This window comes from Triturus cristatus, chromosome 5_1 (assembly GCF_964204655.1).
Source record: "Triturus cristatus chromosome 5_1, aTriCri1.1, whole genome shotgun sequence".
In the NCBI taxonomy this organism is placed as follows: Eukaryota; Metazoa; Chordata; class Amphibia; order Caudata; family Salamandridae; genus Triturus; species Triturus cristatus.
This window is the reverse complement of record NC_140587.1, coordinates 712,398,897-712,414,231: the sequence shown is the minus strand read 5'-3', so window position 1 is coordinate 712,414,231 and position 15,335 is coordinate 712,398,897. Positions and strand designations below refer to the sequence as shown.

The following is a 15,335-nucleotide window of genomic DNA, read 5'->3' as shown; positions in this document are numbered from 1 at the left end:
AACCAGGTCAGTGACACAGTGGATCGTGCACTTTCAAATCAGCAACAATTTTATTGGTCTTTTACCACCCAGGTCCATTCACGTTTTCTAATGACTAGATTTCGTTTAAGCGCACTGTACTTTCTTGTGGCTTTCCCGAAACAGGGGGGTTGGTGTGAGAGACTTCCCCCTCTGTCCATGTAACAATGTAGCCCAACAGAGCACAGTGCACCTTATGCTTTTTTGCACACTCTACAAAGACCCAAGAGCTTGTTTTATTAAGCCTATTTTAAGGGACATTCGTCCCTGTTCTTACAAAGAGGATTTTAACTATTTGAGGTCGCTATCAACGGTTACTATCTGCAGTTCTGTGCTTAGTTTTTCTAATTGTTTTTCTAATTAGGAAACGTTACGAATTGTAAATTGCTTTTATTGAATTTACCTAACCTGGTTTTATTTTGTGCATTATTTTAAATGAATGCATGATTTTCTGTTAACTTTTAGGATTCATTTGAATCGAATAAAATTATTTGACTGACTGACTTCTGTGATCTTGAGTAGGAGTTCTCTAATGCTGTATTATTAGTACATACCTGTCTTAAAGGATCTGCTTGATGACGGATGCCTTTCTATCTTCAAAGTTCAAAGGCTCTAGTTAAGGTTCCTAAACCTGGACAGAGCCCCGCCCGGCCACCAAGAACAAGCTACTTACCTCTTGAAATGTTCATTCCGTTGGATACAATAGCTCTTGCAGAATACATAAGGACTTTCCCACCTCCTCGGGATGTTTTTGTGACTTATGAATAGTTTCATATTGGCTCTATCCTTTACATCCCTTAACTATACTTGGGCATGGAAAAAACAGGACAGATCTGATGTGGCCAATGGCCAAGCACCTTTTATATCCACTATACGTCACTTCCAGTGTGGCTGCTCATTGCTGATGGTCTACTGTGATGAAAACATTCCTGAATCCAGTCAAGGGTTCACATAATAAATCTGCAGGAGAAGATATCCATTACAAGCTTGATTATGCACCCTAAAGGGCTACAGCACAAACAACTGACATTTATCTGCATAATCCTATAACTGATATTTGATATTACAAAGAAAATATTTCCCTTGTTCAAATGGGCTTGAAGCTACCGAAGAACATTTAAAATGACATTAAAATAATGACTTTTAATTATAAAAATATATATATATTTTTACAATTTTAATAGAGAAAAGGACTACACTGGAATCAACTGCAAAATGGACAATTAAAGGCAATGAAAATTTCACACAAATCCATGCTGATCTACAAATTCCAGAACAGTGTACAATGTTATTGAGTAAAAGACAGAAAATAACAGTCACATTACCTGCTTTGGGGGAAATGACAATGCTTCTCTTCCGACACATTCAAGGGTAACATGATGCTGACCTTCTAAAATAACCTGCTTATTGTCTTCAACCACATACGCCTAAAAGACATAAGTTACTTAACGTAAAAAATACTTCAATCAACTGTTGAAAGGGATTCCTTAGGAAACTGATTTTGGGTAAGGCAAATTTACCAATAAGAGTTCAGAACTGTGTGACTACGATGCAAACAATCACAACACAAGTCACTATAATGCAGTCTGTACATCCAGAAGCACCACTACTATATAACTTTGACGGCAAGGTTTAAATATATATATATATATATATATATATATATATATATATATATATATATATATATATATATATATATGTACATATACATCTATGTATGAAAAAAACAGGCTACAGGGACGTTGCAGTTAGATTCAGATTTTTTCAGAGGTTAGAGTTACCTGACCTAACTGTAACTTACACCCCGCAGTAAACTGCTTATGATCTCACATAATGCAGAGCACATGACATCGTAAGTGACATCACTTATGTCATCTCAGATGACATCACTAATGACATCTCCCAGCGAGTGTGTGTGCGCTTCGTAAATGTTTCTGACACTGATCTATACTGAGCTACTGCATAAGTTAAATTACTATTCTCTTTTTTTGTATTACTGAGTGTTACTATTTCTAACGTACAAGTTACTTACCTTCGGTAACGATGTATCTGGTAGAGACGATTCTAGCCGTAGATTCCTTAACGTAGAATAATCCCCAGGCGTGAGACTGGATCTGGAAAAGTTTTTGCCACAGCATCTATGCGCGTCGGGGGTGGTACCACGCGACCCCGCCCTGACGTCGTCCGTGGACGTGACGTCAGCGAGATCACACCCCGGCACGCTGACGTCCATTTTCTTTGGAGAACTCTTCCGCGTCACAACGCGGAGCCATCACAAACAAAACTGTGAGAGTATGAGAACAGTGTGCGAAAAAATAAGTGAAACAGAAAGGGAAGAAGCGAATGGTGAGGAACAGCACCATTAGGGACAGTGCCAAACACTGCGTTACTGAAAGGCATGGAAAGGACAGAGCAGAGCACCGCTCTGAGAAGCAACCCTGCAAAGCGAAGGCGATATCCTCCCTGGAGGCAGAAAATCATGTGAAAAATGTCGTGGCAGACTACAGTCTGCAACCACAATCTATAACAGTGAAGGGCAACAAGTCCGGAACAGATGAGTAACGACAAATCACCCCAAGACAACACCATCAAGGATCCCCTGTAAAAAGCTAAGGGCTGAGGCACAGCAAGAGATCCCAACCCAGACTGCATAGGAGTCAGAAACCCCAAGCAATGAAAAAAGAGAGAAGATTATGAGTAGGCCCCACACTGGAATAACCAGGGAGCAGGGATGCAAAAGTACACATGAATCTACCGTCCAATTACCAGAAAAGAAGGAGTGGAACAAATAAACAGAACGAAGCATCCCGCCAGGGAGGAAGTGAAAGACGGCACCCGCAGAAGACAAAGCCACCCGGAGGGAGGCGAGTGCAGAAGACCAAGCTGAAGGGTCCTCGCAGAACGGGGAGGAAGGGCGGGGCGTGAAGGAATCTGCGGCTAGAATCGTCTCTACCAGATACATTGTTACCGAAGGTAAGTAACTTGTACATTTGATAGAGACTACTAGCCGCAGATTCCTTAACATAGAATAGATACCCTAGCCATACCCAGAGGGGAGGAGAGCTGCGAGAGAACCTCACCAGCTTGGAAGAACACAGGGCCCCAACAGGGGATGTGTCATGGGGACAGGAAGGACGGCCCAGACCCCTCCAAGTAGAAGTAAGCAAGAACAAGAAGGGAAGGCCAGGATACCACAAGCCTACCCGAGGAGCAAAGGGCGTCCGCCAGAAAACCCAGAGGGACAGACAGCACCAAGCAAGCACCAAAGGAAGAAAAGAACCACCCGCAAATCCAAGGAGAAGTGGTGGAACGGTGGCAGAGCCCACCTCAGGAGAACACACACACAGCGAAGGGGACAGCTGAACGGGTGTCAGCCCCGAGGCAGGGAACAAGGAAGGAACGGCCCCACAGCCGATAAGCGCACACGTGAGAAGGAAGACACAGACGCGCAATGCCTCAGCAAAGCAAGGGGCAGGAGCACACAGGTACACGCCAAGGACCACTGAGGTAGACCATAGCTACCAGACGTGCGCAGCAGGCAGCTGGTAAATACTATGAAGTAGCGTGCCCAGAACATGCCGAGCGCAAGACGAAGACAGAGGCAAGGGAACCCCAGAACGAGCCCCAGAGAAGGACCGTCCCAGTGGTACAACCCGGCCCACAAAGAGAAGTGGGACCGGCCAGAAGATAAAGAGGAGAAGAACTCACCAAGAAGCAGCCGTTGGGGAGGGGGGGGGAGCGGCCCCCGGGAAGTGAGACATATGTAGTACAGACCTAGAGCCGTCTACCACAACACAGGAGAACACCAGGAATAACCTAGCCCCCCAGGAACACAAGGCAGAGGCCCAAGCCGAAACGTCTGATAATAAGGTGGACACAACAAGACACGACGCCGTAGACGGCATGACAAAAGCTGGTCTGGCGAAAAGGCTGAAGAGGGAAGGCAAAACGCACAGAAGCAGATATACCGCAGGAACAAAGGGTAAAATGTACGACAGGCAAGCCCTGCACAAGAAGGATAGAAACATCATCGGATACTGAGCAGGACATAACCTGGAGCAGCGCAAGCTTTACTAAGGCGGAAGAAAAAGGACCACACCAAGCGGTATACAGAGATGCCAGGAAACGCGAGTAACCTGAGAAGGTATCCCCAACTGCCCAGCATAGGACAGAGCTATACAATAGCCTACAAGTACCCCACCTAGGGTATGACACGTCCCAAAACAAAACAGGGGAACACCTCTTAGGGAAACCCGCAGCAGAGGTCAAGAACATAAAATACCTGTGGATATCACCCCAGGCGGCTTACCAATCAACCAAAAAATACACAGATGGTCCAACCGGAGGACCTATACGGCTTTACTAACAGCCAAACATCACTCACCACAAAAGCTGAAGGGCTGAACCAGTAGCCAAAAGAACAGAGGGGCCAACTTAAGGACCCTGAAGGCATTCCAAGCCACACACAGCACACAGATGGGCCAACCGAAACACTAGGCCTCAAAGAGAAAGGTGGGATAAACGCCTCCCATAAGACTACAGAGGACCGACAAGCCAAAGCTTATGGAGGGGGAGGAGGACGGAGCCCCGCAAGGAGTCGTTGAATAGCGGAGTCTGCGTGGGTGTTAAATCATCCATCGGGCCTCCCGTGATGGAGGGAGCAGCACCGAAGGCAAGGAAGGAAAAGCAGTCTGCAGGGCAGGGCCCTGGGCAGATGGGTGGGAAAAAAAGGCAGACTGGATCGTGCGGGGCAGGACGGTGGGATGAAGGAGTGGCTGAGGCACCGGATCCCCCGTAGCAGGCCCCCCCCCAGGCCCCCAGAAGAGAGGCGTGGAGCCAAGCTTCAAATGGAAGAAGCGGCTCCCCTCCACCAGAGCCCTGGTGGAGAACCTCCAACAAGTGGTCCGTTGGGAGCGGAGCGACCGGGTTGCCCAATTGCAAAATGCCGGTGGCCATGGAGATGGCCCGGACAAAGGCTACACTTGCCTCCGTAGGGAGTAGTGGGGGGAGAGCAACTCCTGCGTGGGCGAAGGCTGCAAACTAAGCCGCCCGTCCCTGTGCCCTGCTGGAGGAAGAAATGGCCAGCCCCTGTAGGATGGAAGACCCATGGATTAGTGAGGGGCCTGAGGGGTCTCCAGAGAAGGCGGAGAAGCCTGTGGGGCAATCAACTGCAAGGTGCGGAAGAGCGGGTCCGGCGCTGAGACGGCGTAGAACCCGCCCTGGAAGCCGCCGGGGAAAATGCAACGATGTGGCATCCAGTCTCCGGTGAAGAGGAGACAAGGAGACGACAATCCTCCGGAGAGGAAGGGACATCCGGAGAAGAGAGTCGACGATCCGACGTCGGGACAGCGCCGGGGAGTCCGCCACGGGCACTGAAGAGTCCACCAGGGGTGCCGAGTCGACCTCCACCACCACGTGCCTCATCGGAGAAGGGGGCGGAGTCGAAGCGGCCAATGAACGTCGCCCAAAAGGCACCGGCTCCACCTCCGATGAGGCAGTCGCCTGCGCAGAGGACCGAGAGGGACTCAGGGAGGCGCCCCGGGTCCCGGCTTCCACCCGCGGCGCTGCCAGGGCCGGGGAGTTAAGCCGTAGACGCTGGACAGGCATCGGCTCAGCCTCCTGTAAGACAGCTGCCTGCCCAGAGGGCCGTGAGTCCCGGTGACCCCCTGCGACACCACAGCGAACCCCGTGGGGTTTTGCGGCAAGGCAGGAACGCCGTGGGTCGAAGAGGGGAACCCCTTAGGGCTGCACCTCGACGACCCCACACCTCCAAAACCTTAAGCCGAACTCATCGGCGCCGGGGGCGAAGCCGCTGGTGAGTCCGCAGAAGGCCCCACACATGGCGAGGGATCCTCCGACGTCTCAGGAAGTGGAGGGGGGCCCAAAGAAGCCTGCAGAGCATACCATAGGCCTTCATTTGGGCACTTGTCGCCCCAATGCCAGGAAACGGTGGATAGGGTGGCGACGGGTGAGGGCGCACGTCTCGAGAGGAACCCGCGCCCTCTGCAGAATGAGGACAGGGCCTCAGTGGCAAGCTGCAAGACTTACCGGCGGGCGAGCGGCACACCTGGGGCCTCGGTGAAGGACTATGCCGTAGCCGGAAACAGCGGCTTCTGGACCCTTCCGAGGTAGGGGAAGGATGCTGTGACGAGACCGATCTGGACAAGTGGGCCGAAAGCATTTTCATCCGGCGCTCCCGCCAGGGCTTCGGCTTGAGATGCTGACAAGCGTTGCAGTCCGTAGAATCATTGTGCTCGCCCAAACACCATATACAAATAGGGTGAGGATCCGTCGCCGACATCTGACGCGCACACGAAGCAAACGTTTGAAACCCGAAGGCATTGCACACTGTTCCCAACGTAAAGGTGTTAAAAGAGGCCTGAAAACAGGTCAAGGGAACTCAGTTCGGATCCGCGTTGCACGCGTAAAAGGAGGAAACTGACGTCAGCGCGCCGGGGTGGGACTTAAGTGACCTCGCTGACGTCACGTCCGCGGACGACATCAGGGCGGGGTCACGTGGTACCGCCTCCGGTGCGCAGAGATGCTGTGGCAAAAAAAATTCCGGATCCAGTCTCATGCCTGGGGATAATTCTGCGGCTAGTACTCTCTATCAGATATAGATCATCTGAACTATACTCCTATTTTTAAAGCAGGTGCTCTATTTATGAGTGAACTAGCCTCTATGCATGACAAATGTTCCCCATATAATGTATGTGTATGGTAGTGCTTAGCGAGAGTCCAAGCTATTCATTGAGACTTCACTCCAAAGGGATAGCCGAGTATATTGTGCTTTATGACACACTGACCACTTTGCTTAGACCTCTCTCCTTTGTGATGAATAAGTGTATTTGTAGTTTGCAAAAAATTCATAGTTTTACAAAGAGCTCTCTTTAGTGTGAAGGCAAAGTGTAGTAGTGGCTTGCAACAGACCGACCTCTCTGCTGACACCTTTCCCCAGAAGAAAGAATAATTTTACTAGTGGTTTGTGACACAATGGCCGGTTTGACTAAAATCTCTTCTTGACAAATGGTGGTGTTGCGGTATGCGGTAGATTAGCATGTATGGTTAGACGTCTTACTTTTGTCATTAATGTTTTGGGTAGTGGTTTAGAAGAGACTGTACTATCAGCTAAGAACTCTCTTAAGTGAGTGTAGCAGTTGATATGGTTACAGTGAGCTTTCTGGTGTACATCTCTCACCTGTCTCCTTTTCATATTTTAGAATTTTTTTTATTTATATTTTATTAAGTATATTGATGTTTATTTTTTGGGATAATGTCATCAGTGATGTCACTGACCATGCCATGGGTGATGTAATATTTGAGTGCATAAGCACTGCATTGGGGGCGGTATGAGTTAAAGTTAGCTCAGGAAACTATAACTACTAAATTACTGTGGTTTTGTGTGTGTAAAAATCTGAACCGTATATAGTCTTTCTATAAATGCAATCACCAAATTTTTTATTTATTATTTTATGGATCAGAGGATCTGATGTGAATCCACAGACAAATAAGAGGTCTGCTGGTTATATTACACTTATTAATACTAAAACAACACATTTAATAAAAAATTAAATTGCACACATTCAATACTAAAACAACAACACATTTAATACAAGCATATGCACTGCACTATCTAGAAGTGCATCACTGACTGTGTGTGGCTGTAAGTTGGTGTGTATTGGGTGTGGGTGGTTCTGTATATGGGTATGCGAGTGGCTGTATGAATATGTGAGTGGGTGTGCGAGTGGCTGTATGGATGCATGAGTGGGTGTGTGTGAGTGCGTGTGTGAGTGGCTGTGTGTGAGTGGCTGTGTGTGTGTGTGAGTGGCTGTGTGGGTCTGAGTGGGTGTATTTATTTATTTATAAGGTTATATATAGCGCAAACGTGACCCACGAGGGTATCAGAGCACTTTACAGTAGATAGATATAAAGACATACGAAATGAGGTAGTATACACGCATTTGTTATTCATCATTACTTACAAAAGAGGTAAATAGTAGAAGAGAACATAGGTGCCCGGTAGACAACCTATTAAGATCCCAGAGGGCGATAGAGCATTATATTATATACAGTTATTGAGCCTTAGGTCAGTATTTAGGAAATAAACAAACATACAATATTCTCTTTCAATCCACAAGAGTTAGCCAGTGATATGAGGATCGTATCGGTGACTCAATGTCCGCCTAGAATCAAGTCTTAGGACGTGAATTTGTTCATTAGGAGTATTTTTACCTCTTTTTTTGAAGGTGGTAAAGGAAGAGATTCCCCGTACCACTGGAGGTAAGGAGTTCCAAATCTTTGGAGCGATCCCTGAAAAAGCCCTGCAACCAGTTCTCTTTTTATGAAAGGATTGTAGTTTCAGAAGTAAGGAGCTCGCACTTCGTAGTTGTCTGCATCCTCCGGAACGTTCTAGTTTTAGAGCTAGGTAACTGGGTGTATTGTTATGTAGTGCTTTATGGGTCATGCAGGCAACCTTTAGTTGTATTCTAGGGCAGCCAGTTCAGCGCTTTCAGGGTCGGAGAAATGTGGCTGTTTCTTTAAGATCCTGATACCAATTTTGCCGCAGCATTAAGAGAAGCCCTCAGCGGAGACAGGTTGTATTTGGGGAGACCGCAAAGAGTGGTGCTTCCATAGTCTAATCTTGGGAGCACTAAGGCTTGCACTGCCATTTTTAGGTCGGTCTGAGGGAGGAAGGGTTTAAGTTTCCTTAGTAGACTCATCTGGTTATTGGCTCCCTTGGTGGCATTAGTGATGTGTGACTGCATATTCAGGTGTTTGTCTATTGTGACTTCCAGGGATTTCGAACAGTCGATGATGAGGGAAGAACAGTTAATGGAGGTTAGGTGTTTCAACCATTGCTCTATCTTTGGTGTGTGATTGGGTGGGGAGATGAGAAAGAATTCTTTTTTTTTTTTTCTGTGTTAAGCATGAGGTGGTTGTTCGTGAGCCAACTTTGCGTGTTCTGTAGAATAGCGTTGAGGGAGATGATGTCTTCTGGAGTGGAGATTTTCAAATACAGCTGGGTGTCGTCCGCATACAGGTGATCTAGGATATTCGCGGATTTCAATGCGTTCGCGAGGGGTTCCATTAGTAGGTTGAAAAGAATAGGTGATAGGGCTGAGACCTGGGGAACGCCTATGTTGAACACAGATGGCTGAGAGAGAGAATTCTTCATCTTGATTCTTTGTGTTCTGCTATTAACCCCTTCGCTGCCAGGCCTTTTCCCCCTCCTGTGCCACACCCTTTTTTGGCTATTTGGGGTAGTGCGCGCTGAGGCCCCTGTAACTTTTTGACCACATAAGGTATCCACGCCAAATTTGCGTCCTTTTCTTCCAACATCATGGGGATTCTGAGGTTACTCAGGGTTTGTGGATTCCCCTGGAGGGGTCACAGAAATGAGCCAAAATACAGCAAAATTTAGTTTTTTGAGAGGAAAATGGAAAAAACGGTCTGCAAATGAAAGCATCTGGGTATTTCCCTGCAATTGTTATCAAAAAAGGGTTTGTGGGGCTGAAATCACCATTTTCCCAGCTTTTAGGGGATACCAGACTTTTGTCAGAAACCCAACATTTTTTACACAGTTTTGGCATTTTTTCTGGGACATAGCCTATTTTTGCTATTTTTTGTGCTTTCGACCTCCTTCCAGTTAATGGTAGAAATGGGTACAAAAGCAATAATGGATGCTGGAAAGCTATACATTTTGGAGAAGTAGACAAAATTCTGAATTCAGCAAAGGGTCATTTGTGAAGATCCATCAAGGTTTCTTTCTAGAAACTAACAGTTAAATATAGGAAAAATGGAAAATTTGTTGAAAAAAAGCCCCTTTTGTGTCAACGTTTTCACCTGTAACTTCTTCTAATTTTGACAGCTCTTTGAAAGCAATATACCGTTACATCCGCTGGACATTTCTGGTTGTGGGGATATATAGGACTTGTAGGTTCACCAAGAACCCGACGAACCCAGAGCCAAAAACTGAGCAGCAACTTGCAATGGTTTTTTATTATGTACCGGGTATATAGTAATTATTCTGTAAAAATGTGTACATGGAAAAATCGGTATGAAAGACACCTATGTATTTCTGAAATGGGAACAAAATATAGAGTTTAGAAACAGTAGATATTTGCACATTTCCGAAATTGGGAATACTCATACTAGCATGAGAATTATCAGTCATTTTTTAGAATGACTTCTTTTTTACACAATGTCTTTCATTTGGAAGGCAGAAATGCATCGACAGTCAATAGGTAATAACAGTTCCTTTACAAATCTGAATTACCCTAAGTCTCCCGATAAAAATGGTACCTCACTTGTAGGGGTAGGCATAGTGCCCACGACAGGAAATGGCTCAAAACCCAACGTGAACACACCACATTTGCTAAATTACCCTTTTTTAGCAAAGTGCCTAGCTGTAGTTTTTTAACCATAGCTCTGCCGGCACCTAGGGAAACCTAGCGAACCTATACATTTTTGAAAACTAGACACCCAGGGGAATCCTGGATGGGGTGACCTGACTGCCTCCCACCAGGTTCTGTTACCCAGAATCCCTTGCAAACCTAAAAAATTGCCAAAAAAAACACATTTTCCCCACATTTCTCTGGTGGAAAGTTCGGGAATCTGCGTGGATCCACAAATTTCCACCCACCCCGCATTCCCCAAAGTCTTCCGAGAAAAATAGTACCTCACTTGTGTGGGTCGGCCTAGTGCCCGCAACAGGAAACGGCGCAAAACGTAACGTGGACACACCTCAATTTCACAGCGAAAAATGACCCTTTTTAGGCAAAGTGCCTAGCTGTAGTTTTTGAACCATAGCTCTGCCGGCACCTAGGGAAGCCTAGCAAACCTATACATTTTTGAAAACTAGACACCCAGGGGAATCCTGGATGGGGTGACCTGACTGCCTCCCACCAGGTTCTGTTACCCAGAATTCCTTGCAAACCTAAAAAATTGCCCAAAAAACATTTTCCCCACATTTCTCTGGTGGAAAGTTCGGGAATCTGCGTGGATCCACAAATTTCCACCCACCCCGCATTCCCCAAAGTCTTCCGAGAAAAATGGTACCTCACTTGTGTGGGTCGGCCTAGTGCCCGCAACAGGAAACGGCGCAAAACGTAACGTGGACACACCTCAATTTCACAGCGAAAAATGACCCTTTTTTGGCAAAGTGCCTAGCTGTAGTTTTTGAACCATAGCTCTGCCGGCACCTAGGGAAACCTAGCAAACCTATACATTTTTCAAAACTAGACACCCAGGGGAATCCTGGATGGGCTGACCTGACTGCCTCCCACCAGGTTCTGCTACCCAGAATCCCTTGCAAACCTAAAACATTGCCAAAAAAACACATTTTCCCCACATTTCTGTGGTGGAAAGTTCTGGAATCTGCATGGATCCACAAATTTCCACCCACCCCGTGTTCCCCAAAGTCTTCCAATAAAAATGGTACCTCACTTGTGTGGGTCGGCCTAGTGCCCGCAACAGGAAATGGCGCAAAACGCATCGTGGACACACCTCAATTTCGCAGTGAAAAATGAACCTTTTTTGGCAATGTGCCTAGCCGTAGTTTTTTAACCATAGCTCTGCCGGCACCTAGCGAAACCTAGCAAACCTATACATTTTTGAAAACTAGACACCCAGGGGAATTCTGGATGGGGTGACCTGACTGCCTCCCACCAGGTTCTGTTACCCAGAATCCCTTGCAAACCTAAAAAATTGCCCAAAAAAACATTTTCCCCACATTTCTCTGGTGGAAAGTTTGGGAATCTGCATGGATCCACCAATTTCCACCCACCCCGCATTCCCCAAAGTCTTCCGAGAAAAATGGTACCTCACTTGTGTGGGTCGGCCTAGTGCCCGCAACAGGAAACGGCGCAAAACGTAACGTGGACACACCTCAATTTCACAGCGAAAAATGACCCTTTTTTGGCAAAGTGCCTAGCTGTAGTTTTTGAACCATAGCTCTGCCGGCACCTAGAAAAACCTAGCAAACCTATACATTTTTGAAAACTAGACACCCAGGGGAATCCAGGATGGGGTCACTTGACTGCCTCCCACCAGGTTCTGTTACCCAGAATCCCTTGCAAACCTAAAAAATTGCCTAAAAAACCATTTTCCCCACATTTCTGTGGTGGAAAGTTCCGGAATCTGCGTGGATCCACAAATTTCCACCCACCCCGCATTCCCCAAAGTCTTCCTTGAAAAATGGTACCTCACTTGTGTGGGTAAGCCTAGTGCGCGCGACAGGAAACAGCGCAAAACGTAACGTGGACACACCTCAATTTCACAGCGAAAAATGACCCTTTTTTGGCAAAGTGCCTAGCTGAAGTTTTTGAACCATAGCTCTGCCGGAACCTAGGGAAACCCAGCAAACATATACATTTTTTAAAACTAGATACCCAGGGGAATCCAGGATGGGGTGACTTGACTGCCTCCCACCAGGTTCTGTTACCCAGAATCCCTTGTAAACCTAAAAAATTGCTAAAAAAAACACATTTTCCCCACATTTCTGTGGTGGAAAGGTCTGGAATCTGCGTGGATCCACAAATTTCCACCCTCCCCGTGTTCCCCAAAGTCTTCCGATAAAAATGGTACCTCACTTGTGTGGGTCGGACTAGTGCCCGCGACAGGAAACGGCACAAAACGCATTGTGGACACACCTCAATTTCGCAGTGAAAAATGAACCTTTTTTGGCAAAGTGCCTAGCTGTAGTTTTTGAACCCTAGCTCTGCCGGCACCTAGGGAAACCTACCAAGCCCACACATTTCTGAAAACTAAACACCCGGGGGATTCCAGGTAGGTATGGCTTGCGTGGATCCCCCAAACGTTTCCTTACCCAGAATGCCCTGCAAACCTCAAATTTAGCTGAAAAAATCACCTTTTTCACACATTTTTGTGTGGGAAAGTTGTGGCATCACCGGGCTGACACAAATTTCCTACCTCCCAGCGTTCCCCCGGGTCTCCCGATAAAAACGGTGCCTCACTCGTGTGGGAGGCCCAAGTACCCACGACAGTCAAGGGCCCAAAACATATTGAGGCGACATGAAAATTGCCTACCTCAAAACGACCTGGTTTTGCAAGGGGGGTCACCTGTGTTTTTGGCCCGGTGCTCGGCGGCCACCTAGGGGACCCTACCAAACCCACACATTTCTGAAAACTAGACACCCTTGGGATTCCAGGGAGGTATGGCTTACGTGGATCCCCCAATGTTTCCTTACCCAGAATGCCCTGCAAACCTCAAATTTAGCTGAAAAAAATCACCCGTTTCACACATTTGTGTGTGGGAAAGTTGTGGCATCACCGGGCTGACACAAATTTCCTACAATCCAGCGTTCCCTGGGTCTCCCGATAAAAACAGTGCCTCACTCGTGTGGGAGGCCCAAGTACCCGCGACAGGCAAGGGCCCAAAACGTAGTCAGGCACACTACGTTTAGGACCCTTGCCTGGGAGAACCTGAAAGTGTGGAATTAAATGTACCATTCTGCAACATACTATTGAGCTGTTCAAGATAATTTGGCAAATTTTGCCAATTTTCAAATCGGACGATGGAGGGAACATTTGGCAAATTCATCTCTTTGATTTTAGCCACTCCCTGACAGTCTGCTGGACGGTATTATTCAGGAAGATCATTTGTGTTGGGATTAAACATGCTCGAAACAAAGTTTCCGTCCCCTGAACTTGCCAAGGTTTGGTACCCCAAATCGATTTAATTTCAATTGTTTCCTTCCAATAATCTTAGCCTTTAACAGACAATTGTGTGACAAACGAAGCGGTATATATTGGCTAAGTTTGTGTAAGCATATAGTTCTTTGTTAGTGTAGGGACTAATTTGAAATAACCTGATGTTGGGTCTGATGCATCATATCCTGAAAAATATGTGAATTTTTCCCTAGGTGTTTCAGAACTCCCTTACGGAGGAGTAGGGCAATGTTCCCATTGTGTGTAATTAAATATGGTGCGTTGAACAGTGGCTTGATGAAAATAATGATGTCCGAAATGATGGCAACAGAACATTACACCATAATTAGCAGAATTCAAATACAGATCCTCTGGACCAGGTAAGTGTGTTTCCGCTATGAAATAAAAACACAGACTCTTGATGGAGGAGTGTCTAAAACAGAAGAAAATTCATCTTGATCCATATAATACCCAGAATCAGACGACCGGTCTAGAAAAATCTAGAAGAGGTGGATCCAAAGAAGGTGGACCTGTATATACGACAACAGCTGCAGTAGTAACGGCAGTACTCACTTCAGTCGTGTTGCTGGATGCGGACGCAGGGATTAATTGTAGTAAACCCCCCATCCCAGCTGGGGAGAAACAGCTTTAGCTAAAGAGGAATTTCCTGTATGGTAGCGGGAGGTGGTAGGGAATTACCAAGGACTCCTCGTGGTCTACTGTTTGGAATCAGCCACATGGTGTAACTTGATGTGATCAATGTAGACAAAACGATGGTCTTTGAAACCAGGGAGAGGTGAACACCAAGGACTGGCATAGGCGCTCGGTAAAACTCCTTTTTCACCGCCAAATGTTTCTCCCACAAGATCCCCATCTTTTATATTCCAGCCAGAAGGTTACAGTTTCTCCTTGATTCTCGAAGAGGCATATGTCTTCAACTGCTCATTGGATTGGGTGTCACAGTGCTTTTGTAGATCCTGTATAACAGCATAACGATTATCTACATCACAGGGCGCGGCTGCTGCCACAAGGTCTGGTACGAAAATTTTAATAACAAATAGGACTTTGTATGGGATCTGGCCACCCAGAGATCTTTTAGGGAGGGTATTGAGTGCGTATTGTACCTCATGCAGGTGGTCGATCCAACAATGCCCAATGCCTAATACTCTAGCTGTTAAGGACTGATTGAAGTCACGGTTTATCTTCGCCATAACAGAATTGCCCTCAGGCCAGTATGGAGAAGAATAATGCACCGGTACACCCAAGTAAGCCATAGTATGCCAATATAGTTTAGAAGCAAAGGCCTGGTCCGAGCTGACTGTACTGCATCCATGTGTCCCGATAAAGACTTGCATGTCTTTAACAACAGTTCGAGCATCCACTGAATGCTGTGGCCAAACCCAGAGGAACCTGGAGCAAGAATCAACTGCAACTAAGACAAATGTTTACACAGTATCCTAAATCAGTGGATCACAGTGGTCCAAATAAATTCAGCTTAAAGGCATATTGGAAATTAAGGTGTGTGTCTGCTGTGGACTAGCAGAGGTGGAGACTTGAATTTGTTGACAAATATCACAACACAGGACATATGTTTTGGCCTGTTGGCATCAGCCTTGCCACCAATAACGTTGCTGTAGCAGTGAAAT

The 15,335-nt window shown here is 46.5% G+C and overlaps 1 protein-coding gene across 2 annotated transcripts in view; it reads right to left on the bottom strand.

The window, feature by feature from the left end:
• The window catches only part of TRAPPC8 (trafficking protein particle complex subunit 8), a 1,257,619-nt gene that overhangs the window by 171,380 nt on the left and 1,070,904 nt on the right, over positions 1–15,335 (bottom strand). For both annotated transcript variants that reach the window (XM_085605699.1, XM_085605700.1), the window contains one exon: positions 1,344–1,445. In XM_085605699.1, the coding sequence (XP_085461825.1) occupies positions 1,344–1,445 (102 nt within the window). The remainder of the gene's footprint in view (positions 1–1,343; positions 1,446–15,335) is intronic.